This window comes from Lutra lutra, chromosome 17, assembly GCF_902655055.1.
Source record: "Lutra lutra chromosome 17, mLutLut1.2, whole genome shotgun sequence".
NCBI lineage: Eukaryota > Metazoa > Chordata > Mammalia > Carnivora > Mustelidae > Lutra > Lutra lutra.
Window position 1 is genome coordinate 14061457 of NC_062294.1, and position 17388 is coordinate 14078844.

The 17388-nt window shown below is 45.4% G+C and overlaps 2 protein-coding genes across 6 annotated transcripts in view; one reads left to right on the forward strand and one right to left on the reverse strand.

Annotated features, from left to right (window-relative positions):
- Positions 1-17369, reverse strand: part of TXNL4B (thioredoxin like 4B) — a 49889-nt gene extending 32520 nt beyond the window's left edge. For 2 of the 5 annotated variants that reach the window (XM_047712153.1, XM_047712154.1), the window contains exons 1-3: positions 17175-17368; positions 14149-14316; positions 12691-12842 (exon numbers count right to left, since the gene is read on the reverse strand). In XM_047712153.1, coding sequence (XP_047568109.1) covers positions 12691-12842; positions 14149-14280 — 284 coding nt within the window. In that variant the 5' untranslated portion in view covers positions 14281-14316; positions 17175-17368. Of the gene's footprint in view, positions 1-9152; positions 10737-12690; positions 12843-14148; positions 14317-17174 lie in introns of those variants that run through there. The other 3 variants (XM_047712151.1, XM_047712152.1, XM_047712155.1) reach the window with 3 other exon arrangements.
- Positions 2543-7150, forward strand: LOC125089736 (haptoglobin). Its single transcript, XM_047712150.1, has 5 exons — positions 2543-2662; positions 4011-4093; positions 4395-4496; positions 5201-5275; positions 6238-7150. The coding sequence occupies exons 1-5, from the start codon at positions 2658-2660 to the stop codon at positions 7014-7016; spliced, it is 1044 nt and encodes a 347-aa protein (XP_047568106.1). The 5' UTR covers positions 2543-2657; the 3' UTR covers positions 7017-7150.
- Positions 17370-17388: the final 19 nt, after the last annotated feature.

Genomic DNA, 17388 nt, shown 5'->3' on the forward strand with positions numbered 1-17388 from the left:
TATTGTCTTTTTTTTTTTTTTAAAGATTTTATTCATCCACTTGACAGACAGAGATCACAAGTAGGCAGAGAGGCAGAGAGAGAGAGGAAGAAGCAGGCTCCCCGCTGAGCAGAGAGCCCAATGCGGGGCTCGATCCCAGGACCCTGGGATCATGACCTGAGCCGAAGGCAGAGGCTTTAACCCACTGAGCCACCCAGGTGCCCCTTGATATTGTCTTTTGATGCACAAAAATTTTAAATTTTGATGGAGCCCAATTTATCTATTTTGTTGTTGTTGTTACTTGTGATTTTGGTGTTATACAGAAGAATCCATTTCCAAGTATGTTTGGGTTTGAACTCTAGAAAAGTGGTATCATTTTTTAAAAAGATTTTATTTATTTATTTGACAGAGAGATAGAGAGCACAAGTAAGCGGAGCAGCAGGCAGAGGAAGAGAGAGAAGCAGGCTCTCTGCTGAGCAGGGAGCCTGATGCTGGGCTCAATCCCAGGGCCCTGAAATTATGACCTGAGCTGAAGGCAGCCCCTTAACCAACTGAGCCACCCAGGCACCCTGGTATTTTTAAAAAATATTTTATTTATTCATTGGAGAGACAGAGCATGCCAGAGAGCACAAGCCATGGGGAGGACCAGAGGGAGAAGGAGAAGGAGAAGGAGGTTCCCTGCTGAACAGGGAGCTTGATCCCAGGACCCCGGGATTATGACTTGAGCTGAAGGCAGACACTTAACTGACTGAGCCACCCAGGCGCTCCAAAGTGATATCATTCTTACTACAACCTCCTGAAACTTGCCATTTTCTTTCCAAATTATGATTATCCACATTCTTTCACAGTTCATTCATTCTCTTAGATGTATAATACAGATGGTCCCTGACTGAGGAGAGTTTAACTCGTGAGTTTTTTTCCACCTTTAAAAAAAATCTTTTTTACTTTATATTTAATTTATATTTAATTTTTTAATTAAAGTATAGTTGACATACAACATTATATTAGTTTCAGGTATATAACATAATGATTCAACATTTATATACATTATAAAATGCTCATCATGATAAGCGTAGGTACCGTCTGTCCAACACAAAGCTACTCCAGTATTATTGTGTATATTCCCTCTGCTGTACATACATCCTTACGACTTATTAATTTTATAACTGGAAGTTTGTACCTCTTAATCCCATCACCTATTTCACCCATCTCCTCGCCCCTGACTTCTGATTTTTTGACTTTATGATGGTGTGAAAGCAATACACATTCAGTGGAAACTGTGCTCTGAATTTTGATCTTTTTCCAGGCTAGTGACATGCGGGATGACATTCTCTTGTGATGATGGCAGCTACAGGTGGCCACAGCTCCCAGTCAGTGACATGATCATGATGGTAAAAAAAATCAATGCACTTAACCACCATTCTTTACCCACATAACCATTTTATTTTTAATTTTGAGTACAGTATTCAATAAATTACATGAGACACTCAGCACTTCATTATAAAATAGACTTCGTATGAGATGATTTTGCCCAACTGTAGGCTAATGTAATTGTTCTGGGCACATTTACAGTAGGCCAGGGTAAGCAATGACGTTTGGCAGGAGAGGCGTATTAAATGAATTTTTGACTTACAATATTTTCATCTTCAGCTGGTTTATCAGGACGCAGCCACATTATAAGCTGAGGAAGATCTGTATTCCATTATACAAATACACCATGTTATTTGGCCATTCCCCTATTAAAAAAATTTTTTTTGAGTGTAGTTGACACACAATGTTACATTAGTTTCAGGTGCACAACACAGCGATTCAACATCTCTACATGCCACGCTGTGCTCACGGCGAGTGTAGCTACTATCTGTCCCCATAGGATGCTCGTACAGTATCACTGACTTCATTCCTTATGCCGTGCCTTTTATTTCCATGACTTATTGTCTCTTACCAGAAATTGTATCTCCTTCTCCCCTTCACCCATTTTGCCCTCCCCCCTCAGATAAGTAAATAAATCTTATAAAAAATAATTACAGGATTATAATAACAGGAGACACACTGCCATGTAGCATGGTTTGCGCCAGCCTACACTAGAGCATTAATCATTTTCTGTGATTTCTTGCAGAGAGCTATCAGAGAAGGCACAATAAATACATTTTACTGATTTCAGCGTTGGAGAAATTTTATGCAATAGGGAGATGTCAACACTGGTGGGGGAAATGATTGTGAAAAGGAAATGTTTTCTTTAGAGCCCTGTCTCAGCCAGGTTGCAGGAGCATCTATAATGGGTTTAAAATAACTCACAGAAGGGCTTTGTTTCTCAGCGCTGAAAATGCTCCAAAACAAAGAGACACAGATTGACGCTTCCTCCCCACAGTCCTGCACACAGTGGCCGATTTTGGGAAACCCTTTGGCAGCCACATGGGGTCAGAGTGTGGCCAGGCTTCTTTGGGGTTTGTAAAAAAAAAACGGGGGAAACTCAAGTGTGAAGCAAGAGCTCCACTCTGAACCGGTATGTTGTTTGTGGCTCTGTTACTGGAAAATGCAATGACCTTATTAACAAGGTCAAAGTTGTGTAGACACAGGAATTACAACATTGAGAAGGGGTGGAGTGAGATACTGGGGGCATAAAAGCATCGGCAGGGGCCCCCACAGCACTGCTCTGCCAGAGGCAGGACAAACCGAGGATGAGGTGAGTCCGCAGCTCTGCCACTCCCCCCACTTTCTCTAGCTGACTGCTTCCTTCTCTGTGTACAACCTTTACCTCCAGGACAGTCCAGGTATAGGAGAAACCAAAGGGGAGATGCAAAACAAACCCAAAGAAATAGGGCAGATGCGTTAAATTAAGCAACTTAAGAGGCTTCGTGTGTTCAATCTTCTGCTTTTCTGCATCCGTGAGAATGCGAGTTACTCTAATGGATAGCTCTTTCCTCGAGGTTACAAAGTTTTCACCTTTGCAGGGGATGCCTGCCAGCAGCTCCCATCGTAGGCTTTCTGGCAATTTAAATATATTTATTAGCAGATTTTCTCATTTTTAAAAAATGTATAGGACCAAAGGTAACACATTTAAATGACCCAATGAAGGCACTGAGATTTTATCAAAATAACAGAAGAATTTTTTTTTTGAAATATTGAAGACGCACGACTACAGACTTCACATAGCCAAGAGTTCTCCATAGAGCTGGCTTCGGTCAGCAAGATGGGGAACTGGTGAGTGCGGCCCGGGGCACTGGTGCCCACAGTCCGGCTCTCAGGAAGCCAGTTATCTGCCAGGAACCCTTTTTGGCATTTTGAGGTTTCCTGAAGGCAAATTATCATTAGTAGGAAAACCATGCAAGTGTTTTAAATTTTGTATATATATATATTTTTAAGATTTTATTTATTTATTTGACAGAGAGAGATCACAAGTAGACGGAGAGGCAGGCAGAGAGAGAGAGAGAGAGGGAAGCAGGCTCCCCGCCGAGCAGAGAGCCCGATGCGGGCGTCGATCCCAGGACCCTGAGATCATGACCTGAGCCGAAGGCAGCGGCTTAACCCACTGAGCCACCCAGGCGCCCTAAATTTTGTATATTTAAAACATCTTGGAAATGGAAAATTTTTAAATGTAAAGAGAATAGCATAAGAAACCCATTTTCCATCTTCCGGTTATCCACATTTTATTAGCAGCACCCTGTGGCCCAGGACCTCAGGGGTGCAGTGAGGGAGGCTTCTTTTTGCGGGGGAGTTCACGTGTTACTGGCAATTCAACGTTTCCTAAATGCCGCCAGAAACTGAGGCCCACAGATCTCCATGCCTTCCTACCTTGGCGGTCCCTCTCGGAAGCCCATGCAGGATTCCTGGCGGGGTAGAGCACGCTGGAACCTGGGCATACTGTGCAGCTGCCCGAGTGTGTGTGGATGGGGGTGGCGGGTGCTTCTTGGTGCTAGCACTTTCGTACAGCTGCTTCTCTGGCAGCCCAGCGGGAGGGGTGTGGGTGCCCGGGGGTGCGGGTATGAGGCTGGGAGACCAGGTGCTCACTCCTTCTTGTCTTCTCTCGGCAGAGCCCTGGGAGCGGTCATTGCCCTCCTGCTCTGCGGGCAGCTTTGCACAGCGGACACTGGCAGTGAGGCCACAGACCACGCAGGTAGGTGTTTGGGTTCGGGTGGGAAACTCATGTCTCAGCACTGCCGTGCCTCCTTGCGACCCTGTCGGATCTGCACCCTCTTCGGGAAGAGCCAGTTCCTCTGTCTCGTCCTGATGTCTGGTGTTTCAGTCCAGTGGAGAACTCTGGGGAGCCGGGATAGAGGGGGGATGGCCTTCCCTTTGGCTTCCATTTGAGCTGGAGGGTGGCTGATGTGCACAGCAGCCTTTCTCAACAGACTTCTCGGTCCCTGGGATTGGTTTCCGAGTCTCGCCCTCCTCCTCCAATGACTTTCTCTTTGCAGAGGTCAGTGTCCCAAAGCCCCCGGAGATTGAAAATGGCTACGTGGAGCACTTGGTTCGCTACCAGTGTAAGCCCCTTTACAGACTGCGCACTGAAGGAGACGGTAAGACTTGGACAAGTGTCCTCGCACCCTCCTCTGCCCCGGCCTTTCTGTGATGAGCAGGGCCAGGGGCGGTGGGCCAGAACGCTGACATGTTCTCCTTGGAACCAGAAGAGGTAGATTCTAATAAGGGTTTTGTCACCAGTAACTGTGGCCTCTTGGGAAAATGAACTCAGCCTCGAGTTTGCCCCTTTGTGAAGGGGAGGCGATTCCATGTAGCCTGCCCACCCCAGAGGGACATCTACATCTCCCAAAGGAGATGTGGTCAAAGAAACAAGGGTGGCACTAGTGAAGATGGCAGGTGGCCCTGACCTAGCACTGTGCTCTGCGTGCAAAGTGCTTCTCATGTATTTACTCATGGAGTTTTCATGACATCTGCCCCCACCCAGGAAGCCAGTTACTATTCTCATTGTGCTGATGAGGCACAGTGAGGTTGAGTAACTTGCTCAAGATCAGGTGGCCTGGAAGAGGGAGAGGTCAGGATCTGAACCCACTGCTAGTCTGTATGGAATCACTGCCGCCACACATCTGTCTTGCGGAGCGTCACCGGACCCCCAGCCCCTGGCTTCTAGCACAGCGCTCCTCCCTTCCTCCTCTTCTCTCCCCTTCCTTCTCCTCTTTTTCTAATTCTCTTTAAACACCTTCCCTCCTCATGCTCAGTCTAGACTCAATTTCTCTTTTGATTCATTTCTTTCCTTTTGTTTCAGGAGTGTACGCCTTGAACAGTGAGAAGCATTGGACAAACAAGGTCACTGGAGAGAAGCTGCCTGAATGCGAAGCAGGTAGGAAGCCAGGAGCCCTGGGAAGCTGACCGAGGGTGGGTGTTGAGAGTCTCCTGCATGGGCAGCCATCTTGATTGAAAGGTCCCAAAGGTGCATCCTTCCTGACTGGTTTCCTTCAAGCACATGAGAGCCAAGATGCGGGACCGGGGAGAACCACAAGTGGTCAGGCTGATAAGCGAACTTTTAGGTGAGGACACTCCCCAGCAAAGTTCACTAAGGATCTTGCTCATTTGGACCTTCAGGATATTGGCTGAATCCACTGTCTACCCTGGCCTCTAGGGTCAGGAGGCCCTGTATGTTCACATAGGCTGTTCAGGTTGCCCAGAGTCAAGTGTAAATCAGGAAGAACGAGTTGTGGGAGGACAGAAACAAGCCAAATCCACAGAAGGGGTTAGGACTTTTGTTTCCTGTTATTAGGAAGAGATGTTGCTCTTTCCATGTCCCTCCTGGGACCAGAGGATTCTGCCTGCCCTCTTCTGCTACTACTAACTACACTAAGTTCTAGTGCAGAACTACTAACCTGTCTTGTATTAGCTGCAATATCGAAAATCTGAGCTCCAGCCAGTGCTGTAACACATCACTCTTTATGCAGAGGATGAATCATTATAGCTTCTCATCCTTACAACGAATTTCAGGGAGTTGCGGACGTGTCTTTTTGTGATAAATGATTTAAATATACATACAGTTCATCAGCCAGCATTTGAAAATCTCAGCATTCCTTTTTTTTTTTTTTCTTGTGAGTTAGAAAAGCACTTAGTGTCTCAGTGATGTACACAAGAACCACTTTAAACTGTTAAACTGTGGAAATGAGAGCAGCAGGTGGTAAAGGCAAGGCATGTTGATATTTCTGTGTAGAAATCAACACGACAGTTTCAACAGCAGCACCTGGCCCCGCCGTCCCCCTCTCTCCCACACCGGGAGACTCACACTCCCGCTCCTGACTTTCTCGCTCTCCCTGACAGTATGCGGGAAGCCCAAGAACCCGGTGGACCAGGTGCAGCGCATCATGGGCGGATCCGTGGATGCCAAAGGCAGCTTTCCCTGGCAGGCCAAGATGGTCTCGCACCATAATCTAACCTCCGGGGCCACGCTGATCAACGAGCAATGGCTGCTGACCACAGCTAAAAATCTCTTCCTGGGCCATACGGATGATGCGAAAGAAAAAGACATCGCCCCTACTTTAACACTCTATGTGGGGAAAAACCAGCTTGTGGAGGTTGAAAAGGTGGTTCTCCACCCTGACTACTCCAAGGTAGATATTGGGCTCATCAAACTCAAGCAGAAGGTGCCCATTGATGACAGGGTAATGCCCATCTGTCTGCCTTCCAAAGATTATGCACAAGTCGGGCGTGTGGGCTATGTGTCTGGCTGGGGGCGAAATTCCAACTTTAAGTATACCGAGCTACTCAAGTACGTCATGCTGCCTGTGGCCGATCAAGACAACTGTGTCCAGCACTACGAAGGCAGCACAGTGCCCGAAAAGAAGTCATCTAAGAGCCCCGTGGGGGTGCAGCCCATACTGAATGAGCACACTTTCTGCGCTGGCATGTCCAAGTTTCAGGAAGACACCTGCTACGGGGACGCGGGCAGCGCCTTTGCTGTGCACGACCAGGATGAGGACACCTGGTATGCGGCCGGAATCCTGAGCTTTGATAAGAGCTGTACTGTGGCCGAGTACGGCGTGTACGTGAAGGTGCCCTCCATTCTGGCCTGGGTTCAGGAAACCATTGCTGGCAACTAACGCTGAGTGTTGGCAGCCCTTGCCCAAGGGCAAGAACTCACTCTGGAAGAGGGGAAAGTGGATGGGACTGGAGGGGAGAAAACACGGTGTGAAGCGGTGCGGAGTCAATCAATAAAGAGCTTTCTTTTGAGTCATTTCTGTGGATTTTTAGCCCAGGCCCTTCCATTAGTTATCGTGCAGCAACAGCTAAGCGGTGCTATATACGGGGGAGTGGCAGAAACCACCCCAAGCCAACCACAAACCCCTAAGGTGGCACAGAACTGTCCTGTGCTGGGGTCACCCTCAGTGACCACATGCCGACCAGACAGCAGGCCTCAGAAAGGTCACGGTTACCCTTGTTTCAGAGACAAGGAAACAGACTTGGAGAAGGCAAGTGATCTGCTTACGGCTACACGGCCGCTAAGCAGGGGGCCGGTAAGCAGGGCGGCTGAGGTCACCCACCTCGAACCCAGGCCCGTCTGAATCCGAACCTCAGCTCTCTGCCCCGCACTCTCTTGCTTCTGGGCAGTGAGCAAGGGGAGCGTGCAGGCTGAAGAGGAAGACGCTAGCTCACCGTGGGACAAAGAGGAGGGACAAAGATGAGGGTTCTGACCCAGGCAGAATCTTACTATATGTGCTCCCCACACAGCGGCACTTCAGAAAACAAAGTAAGATGCGGTAAAGGCAGGAGCGGTTCTGGACTTGCTGGGTCCAGATCGCAGTGTGGCCATACATCTGCCAAGGGCCTTCAGTCCCTGCTTTCCTTTCTGATCGGCACGAACCAGATCATCTCTAATGTCCCTACCAAAATTCTGGAACTTGGTAAAGAGGTACAGGTATCTTCCTCAGTAGGGTAGGCTTTCCCAGGGTGGAAGAAACCCAGCCTTTACCAGGAGCCAAATGCAAGCCACCTGAGTCTTCCCTTTCACGAAGACAGGCTCTTGCCATTAAGGGTCTCCCAGAAGAATGGTTTCAGAACCCTTGTAAGCAGGAAGCTCTTCTAACTTCTTCCACTCTTCCTGGTTATTTAAGCCCTTAGGACACTGACCTTTCATCAAGATAACCTCTTGTCACATGAAAATAGGGCCTCTCATTCTCACTGGTGTAAAATGCCCCGAGGTCCTTGTTCTCACACCAGGGCCCACCCTGCCCTGCAAAGCTGTCCTCACACACACATCCAGACATCCGTCAGTACTTTTCAACCCCTTACAGTTAGTGGACCAGTGGAGATCTTACACCTCATTCCAAAACCTGTGAAAGAGAGAAGAGCCAGAAGCGGAAACACACTGCACACACATGAACAGAATGCCTCTCAGAATACAGTTATGCCTTTTCCTTCTGGTACTATCTTTAGCACTAAGTTTTCTTGAAAAACAAAAAATCTTTTTTTTAAAGAATTATTTGGTTGCATCAAGTGGCTTCTGGCCACTGTTCAGGAGGAAGCCTTTGGCATTTTCTCCATTCACTTGTCTTCTCTGGCTTCCTCCCCGGCAGTACCTCCTGCCCTCCTGGGCTAGCCCCTGAGTTTCAGGGACCCTGAATTCCGTGCAGCTCTCTGAACATGCTCTGCTGTCTCCAGCATTGGGTCTTCTTGCTCCTGGCACCCTCTCCTGAAATGCTCCCCCTCTTCCACACAAGCACCTCCTTCCCTCCGGGAGGGGCAAGCCTCGTCTCCTCTGCGAAGCAGGAGTCGTTTGTATTTAGGGAGCACCGGGCACAGGGCAGAGCACTCAGTATGAACTCAATCGGTACTTGCAGAATGGAAAGCAACTAAGGTAGGAACAAGGACACAAATTGGGACTTCAGAGAAACATTCCCTGAACACCTCAGGAGGAGAGGAGACAGGGTAATTTTACATTGCAAATTGTGAGTTTTTTTTTTTAAGATTTATTTATTTATTTGACAGACAGAGATCACAAGTAGGCAGAGAGACAGGCAGAGAGAGAGGAGGAAGCAGGCTCCCTGCTGAGCAGAGAGCCCGATGCAGGGCTCGATCCCAGGACCCTGAGATCATGACCTGAGCTGAAGGCAGAGGTTTTAACCCACTGAGCCACCCAGGCGCCCTGCAAATTGTGTTTTTGGTGGTATCTGTGCACTTACTCCACGTCAAATACTGTGTGACTTAGGCTCTGAAAGAAAGTCCAACGAAGAGTGAGAGGCAATGAAGACGTTTTATTCTTTCACAGGGGTCTGGAGGGAGGTAGGTCTAGTATTTACTCACAGGCTCAAAACCTCAATAGGGACCCAGAGTTTTATTGTTCTCCGCACATTCACTTTTCATGCTGGTCTTCATGGTCCTAGGATGGCTGCTGCAGTCCCACGGATCAGGAAAACCAGCGCAGGTAGAGGGGGAGAACACAGAGTTGGCGGCGGCTCCCTCCTTTCATCGGCGAAGGACACCAAAGCCCCCAGCAGCCTTCCTTCTGTGCCCTGTCATTGGCCACCTCTTCCTGCAGACAAGGCTTGGAAGGGTAGCAGCTGATGAAGGGGGAACGTACTTGCAGCGACAGTGCTGGCCCGCACAGAACCCGGCTTCTGCTGGCCAGAGGGCCTGCAACTGCCTGATCCTGCCTGGTCCCTGGCCCTCCGGCTCTGCACCTCTTCTCTTGTTCTAGAAAGTCAGGATCCAGAGGCTCTATGAGGTTTTGAGAGAAGCAGTGACTTGCCCAAGTGGTTAGGGAAGGTCATGCTGGGGATGCCAGAAGAGCAAGAATTCTTCATCAAGTTATTAAAAGGGGCAAATACCATAAAGATGTTATTTCTTCTAACAACTCTGGCATCTCTTTCCAGTTTTGAGTCCTTGGAGTGAAATTCTCTGCCCCAGAGAGAGGCAGAACTCTGGCTTCTGGGAGAAACCTGCTCCTACTAACTACAGGTAGTTCATTTTTTTTGCTTAGCTCAAACTGGGTGCTGGATGGTAAAGGTTCAAGGTCTCATTTCTTGGGCAATTTTGTAACATAAAAACTAGTAAAATGAGCAAACCAGGATACTATTTTAAAAGTCTAAGCTAGAAGGTTTCCAAAATAAAACAATTTTGCCCACTATCAGCAGAGAATCACTTATCCAAGAGAAACAGGGATAACGGGGACTGGAGATGGGAGAGCATGCAGTCACGCAGTAAATACCTGAGTGGAGTAATGGGAGAAGGGGAGCCTGTGTGTGCACACTTAGGGTACAAAAGGAGTATTTCTCTTCCTGTGCAAACAGATTTTCTGTTTTCCTTGTGTATCCCATAAACGTAATTAAACAGTAGTAGGTAATGTTGGAAAGGATTCTGTATTATCTTAAGGAATAAAGAGAAGTACAATATAAACTTAAAAAATCACGCTGGGAAAACGCACCACGGTTGTCTTGACCGCTCAGAGGTTTGCAGCGAGTAGACATTTCAGCATCGATGCTCATCACGGGACCAGCATGGCCTTCTATTTGGGGGCGGGGGATTTTCTGTCTGAGTCAGACCTCTTCTCCGCTGGGATGCTGAGCACCTTTCTGAAGGACTCCAGGAAGACAGCAGAGCCGGATTCAGGTACTGCTTCAACATGTACCTTTGTCTTCAACTTTGAGTAGTCAATGTGCTAAATGTCTTGATAGAGAAGGTCGTATTTGGGAATATTCTTGGGATCAATAGGACTTTGGACAATAAGTTTCCCCCTCATTGCTCCTCGATAAATTACTTCAATCAAATCTATGAAGTCCTGCTTGGTTTTGAAACTTCCCACAAACTTAGTGTGATCTGGAGACCTAGAGAGCACGGGAGAAAAACAAGCTCGCTCAGAACTTCTGGCAATTACTCGTGGCAGACCTTCAGGATAAACAAAATGAATCGTTGCTCTGTTACTTTCTTCTCATCGGGGACACTTAAGACATGAAGCCTGACATTGATTCCTGTTTGCAGTTACGGGGCCCATTTGATACAGGACTAAAACGAGTGCCATCAGTCACTGGGGTGGCATGTGAGCCCTATCACGTGAAGAGCCTCCGCTTCAAAATCTCTTTTAATCACTTCTTAGCTCCTTCTCCAGTAGAACCCCCTGGACGCTGGCCTGGGCATAGTTTGTGGCTGCTGCTGTCGGCTTCACCATGGAAAGCCCATTAACTGGTCATCGTCTCGGAGTTCCCCTCATGGATACTTTTGAATGGTGAGTATGAAATCTTTATTTATTTATTTATTTATTTTTACTAGTTCAAACTTCAAGTATGTTAATTGTAGAAATTTTTTAGAAAAAAAAAAAAAAAAAAATCACTAGTGAGGCCAGAGGCTGCATTTCAGTACATCCTTCCAATGTGTGTGTGTGTGTGTGCGCGTGTGCACAGATGCATTTCTTTTTCAAAATCATGGCAATTATATCATACAAACTATCTTGTAATGTGCTTTCCCAACTAACATATAACCTATTTCTTTCAAAGTCATTAAACTTACATCCACAACATTATATGAAACTAATATCCAGTGTCCCTCTGTGGACATCTATGTTCTTTTTTTATTTTTATAAAGATTTTTATTTATTTATTTGACAGACAGAGATCACAAGTAGGCAGAGAGGCAGGCAGAGAGAGAGATGGAGAAGCAGGCTCCCTGGCGAGCAGAAAGCCTGATGTGGGGCTCGATCCCAGCACCCTGGGATCACAACCTGAGCTGAAGGCAGAGGCTTTGATCCACTGAGCCACCCAGGCGCCCCGACATCTACGTTTTTTCTATGTATTTTGTTTTCTAAATAATAGTGGGATGAATATCCACACAGCCAATTTTGCCCACTTTCATGATTATTTTTCCTTCAGAGAAATTCCTGGAAATACAATTGCTGGTTTTTTTATTCTTTTTTTTTGGGAGAAAGTGCATGAGTTGGGGGCAGGGAGGGAAAGGGTGTTAGGCAGACTCTGGGCTCCCCGCCTGACACAGGGCTCGATCCCATGATGCCGAGACCATCAACTGGGCTGAAATCAAGAGTCTGCCCCCAAATTTTACAGACTTTTAAGATGGGAAATAGTGTCATAAATCACCCTTGAAAAAGACTGCACCAAAATAATACTTAACTGTATCCTAGGAGAATAAATAGCTTTAAAATACTAAAACAAGTAATATTTAACATATGCTCAGAGAGAGAATGGCAAAATAGGAACATAGATCTAGAAAAGCAAACACCTCACCCACAGCAGGAAATGATAACAACCACAAGACCGGCTGAAAATACATGCTAAGTATTAGGACGCTGACTGGATGCAGTGGAAGGTGTTAAAGATTTCATAGTGCTTATTCTCGACAGAATTGGTTGAAGAATGTTTTCAAAACCTTTTGCGTGGCAGAAGACAGGACAGTTGGGCAGAGAGAAGCATGTCTTAGTCTGCTGGAACATTTCTTTCCAAAGGTAGCCAACCAGTCTCAGATGTTTAAATACAACGGCCTATTTTGTTTTAAATGAAATTCCTGGGAAACTTTTAAAAAAGCTGTTCTGCATTTTCTACACTGAAGGATGGTTAGTGCTTCCCAAATCATACAATTCTTTCATGCTTCAGCAAGAGGTTAAAATCTGCCAGTCACACTGGAAACACTCTTTTTTGCACCCGCGTTTCACAGAGCAAATGAGTGGCCCCGCTGAGGAAACAGCAGCAGCTCAGGCAGGCAGGTGAGTTACGGCAACTACTTGGGTAAAAGCAACTCCCACCACTATAGTAACTGTAAGTCAATCAGACTTACCCATAATCCACTTTCATATGTTGCCCATTGAAGAAAAACACAGTAGATGGAATATAACTGATGTCAAAATAGTGCGTGTAAACGGGAGTTTGGTCCACATCTACCAGATAAATAGCAGCCATTTTACTCAGGTCAGAAGAGGTTTTAGAAAGCTGCAAAGAGAGAGAGACATATACGTCATAATACGAGAGGCAATTAAGGTTTCTTCTGTGAAAACTTCTTACTCGAATATTCTGTTTGAACGAAATTCCTGAGGCGAGAATCTCTCCTGAGTTCCACAGTAGACACAGTATAACCTTATCATTCAGTCTGAGTTTCCTTTGGTAGACTTGTGAGAGGGCCCTGGGTAAAATGAACTCATCCCCCCCGGCTTTTTTTTAAGAAAAAATCTGTTTTTGGTTGTAAAGTTTTTATAAACTTTTGGTGAATTTATAAAATCCACGTTCACTTAAACAAAAACAACTCAAAACTATGTACTGTACATTGAAATTCCCTCAAATCTCTTCCCTTCCAATCCCCCCATGAATGATAATTGTAATAAAATAGTGAAGACTTGCATGGCCGTTATTATGTGCTAAGTGTCCGAAGTGCTTTACACTTGTTAATTCACTTAATCCGTGCAACATTCCTATGAGGTTTTTATAGTCTCCATTTCTTAGATGAAGAAACTGAGGTAACCTGCCTCTAGTCCCATAGCTAGTAAGCAGTACAGCTGGGACTTGAACTCGGGCAGCCTGGGCTCAGTGATATTCCGTCCCCTCTACAGCTGAGGGTATAATCCTCTGGCCCCTTTCCCCCTCATGTTAACACATTATTTTTGTTAACACACTCATGTTAACATACTCATTTTTAATCACAATACTAAATATCCTTATACGGGATTCACACTGTGGGTGGCAGCGACAGAGATGCTGGGAAAAGATCTCAGTTCTGGGGTAAGTCTCTCTCCATAATAAACACAGACAGGAATAAACCTATTCTGTCTCATACCCCCCCTCTCTGCTCATCAGAGTATGTAGATGTGTTATGAAACAAGAGATCATCAAGCACACACTGGAGGCAACACACTAGGAAAGCTTATCTGCAGGCAGAGAGAACGAAGTTCAAACCCTAGCTCTTCAGGTGGAGCACTTACCCCCCACCACGGGAGCAGTAATTTTCCCACTGTTGTGGGGACTGAGTAAAATAATGTTCACAGGTGCTTGTTAATAGTGTTTCTGGTTCTCCACTGCCTTGTTGGTGAAACTGAACTTGGATGGCTGGTGTTGCAGAAGGACATCTAGGACAGACTCACCATAGTTAGAGCTTTGTGGGCTCAGCTCAGGCCAGTGAAAGCACGCCAACAAGCGAAAAGTTGTGTCCCTGGGCCTGGCTGCTCCCTTCCATGTACTTTATAGATATTGAAGTGAGAATATATAGATTTTTAATAAAACCCATTTATTTAAAAAATTCACTTACTATATCATCTAGCTGCAGACAGACAGGATCCTCGTCTCTCCCAAACCTGAGGACCAACACCTTCTCTGCGGTACTTTGTATTGCTTGGTCTACTTCTTTTTTGCTAGTTAGCTTGGGCAATAGGAAGCTCATGTTGAGAAATCCTAATAGTAATCTTCACTGTCAGTCCTGAAATACAGTTGCAATATTTAAAGACCTATTAAGCGCACATGTCCTAATTTAAAAAAAAAAAAAAAACACAAAACTTTATTTTTGGAGTAGGTTATATGTATATTTTATTCCCAGAGGAAAAAATGGTTTCATACAACACAGTATCAAAAAAGTAAAAGGAAAACACTAACCGCACAAACTGGTGGCAAGTCCATCAGCTTAAAAAGAAACAATGTAGAAATGTACGCTGTGAAAAATCTCCCTCCCCCTGTCTGCCCTCGACTGGCCCCATTCCTACTAGCCTATCTTTCCCCACACACCACATAGCTACTTTCATTAGGTTCTCATGTATCTTCCAGTTTTGTTATGCATTTACAGGAAAATACAAATATGCATTCCTCTGTTTTTTCCCTCTTTTACCCCAAGAATAGCCTATTCTATCTGCCAGCGTGCCAGCAGGAAAAAGAAGGCATTCTCAAATTTGGTCATTTAAAGAGGTTTTCATGAAGGCAGTGTATAGGAAAATAACAGAGTACAGTGCTGTACTTCAGCTAGTAGCGCAGGGTGCTGTTCCTACCCCTAGGCCTGAAGGGGCCACGGGAGGGAGAAGTGTGTGGTGGGGATCACGGGGTGCAGAAGGTCCTTGTATAGGAGGTCAGCCTGCAGTGAAGGGATGCAGCCACTCTTCTCCCTCCCTCTGATCTCCTGCTAATGTGCCCACTGGCTGACTCAAACTGGAACCAGATGGCAGTGGAGATGAAGAAGGCAGCCCAGTCTCCTGATCCCAGTTTAGAGAAAGAGGAAGAGTGCAGCTGGAGTGGCAAATGACAGATGTCCAGCACACATACTTTACCCACTTTTCTGCACTCTGGAGTGTTTCACCTAACATGGGAAGACCTTTCTATATCTCTACACATGTTGTTACAACAACATACTATTTCGTGCATGGACCATACATTTATTTATTTATTTATTTTTAAAAAATATTTTATTTATTTATTTGACAGACAGAGATCACAAGTAGGCAGAGAGGCAGGCAGAGAGAGAGGAGGAAGCAGGCTCCCTGCTGAGCAGAGAGCCCGATGCGGGGCTCGATCCCAGAACCCTGGGATCATGACCTGAGCGAAGGCAGAGGCTTTAACCCACTGAGCCACCCAGGCGCCCCTGGACCATACATTTAGAAAAAATTTTTAAACATTTTATTTATTTAGTTGAGAGAGAGCGAGAGCATGAGCACAGGGATGGGGCAGAGGGAGAGGTAGAAGTAGACAAGAGGCTCAATACCAGGATCCTGGGAAGATGACCTGAGCCGAAGGCAGACACTTAACTGAATGAGCCACCCAGGCGCCCCACTATGCATGCACCATACTTCTTAAGTCTTTTATTGATGGGAGTCTTATCGTAAGTCCTGGCTTCAAGATTCTCGGTGCATGCCTTACTAGATGTAACTTACCACATGGCAAACAAATCAATTAAGAAGGGTGTGTGGGACAACCCCACACAAAAAAGAAACAAGTCATAAAACACCGAGATAGAAGGGATCCAATCCAATTCCCTCATTTTATAGACTTGTTTACTTACAGTTTTGATTCTAGCTAAAACAAGGACTAGAATCCAAGTCACCAAATTTCTAGTGCAGTGTTCCCTCTGCTATAATCAGTACCTATTTTTATGACTAAGAAAGGAACTTTATTTTTGAGTCCATCCATAAGAAACTCCATTGAGAACCTGACATTTTCAATCTGGTCCCAAAGTAGGTTAATGCTATGAAAAGGGAGGATTTCTTTATGTGTGTGTACATGTGTGTGTGTGTGTGTGTGAAAGAGAGAGAGACAAGTCACATTTTAAGATATTAACTAATAAAATTCATATAGGAAATGAAATTATTCCCATAATAAGTCATTCTTTAAACAGGCAAGTTGATTGCCAGAAGGGACCTCATCAAATGTCAGTAGCAGAACAAATTACTTACGAAGGGGAAAGTCAAAGAAAGGATGGACCTATTCCACAAGAATTCAAATAGCACCCCCACTATGATACTGACAAAGAGAAGGAAGTGAGAGGAAGGCAAAGCTGTTCAGCGGGGTGAGGGGACCGTATAAATGTTGGAAGGAAGAGAGGAAAACTGATGCCACACCTAAGAATATATTCATAGCAAAGAATACCAACAGAAACTTCACTAAAAGAAGCACAAATGCACAAAAATATTTGAAAAGTTAAGCTTTAATAGTAAACAAAAGCAAATTAGAAGATTATTTGACAAAGCCATTAAGTTGGTAAAGCGAAACAATAATGCAAGAGCGTGAACAGACACACATTTCATGGTGCCCGCTGTATTCCAGAGGAGCACAACTTTTCTAGGAAGAAAACAATCTGAGGAACACTTCCATCTCTGAGACTTAATTCGACACGTTCACAAAAATTTATGCAGAAAAAAATATTCTCATAATCTTAGTGATGAAAAACTGGAAACACCCTAGATGGCCTAAAATAAAGGGACTGGAAAAATAAACGATAGTACAGTCCTGCAACATACTATTACACGACCACTGAATATTGTGATACAAATAAAAATGTCAGATACCGAAAAGTTCTCATGGTAAAGAAGTTATAAAACAGTATACGAAGTGTGATTCCACTGCTGTACAAAACCTAATTGTAATACAAATGTATACATCTGCATAGAAAAACAACTGGAAATAAATTTCCCCAAACACCATCAGTGGTTATGCCTGCGAGTGGACAGGTGGATTTTATTTACATCGGAGAGAGCGTCTTTCTTTTTCCAAAACATTCGACATAAATATACATATATTTAACGAAACCTGTGGCTAAACTACTCCTGGCCCATAACTGCTACGAAAAACGATACTTACTTTATTTGTACAATCACCTCCCTCTCTTCCACTTCAGGACTGTCCACAACCGTCTTCAAACAAACTGGGACGCCGGCGACACCTTCTCTGCAGCGTTAACCCACAGCAACCCAGCCACTACTGCTCAGCAACTCTCCGCGTACCGCTCGAGAAAACGGAAACGGAAAAAGAAAACGCACAGGCGCAGTAGGTAAACTTGCTGTAGCTCCCAAAG

Coding starts and splice junctions, on each gene's coding strand:
- LOC125089736 (XM_047712150.1), top strand. Junction 4,094..4,394: donor TGAGGCCACAGACCACGCAG/GTAGGTGTTTGG, acceptor TTCTCTTTGCAG/AGGTCAGTGTCCCAAAGCCC. Junction 5,276..6,237: donor GCTGCCTGAATGCGAAGCAG/GTAGGAAGCCAG, acceptor TCTCCCTGACAG/TATGCGGGAAGCCCAAGAAC.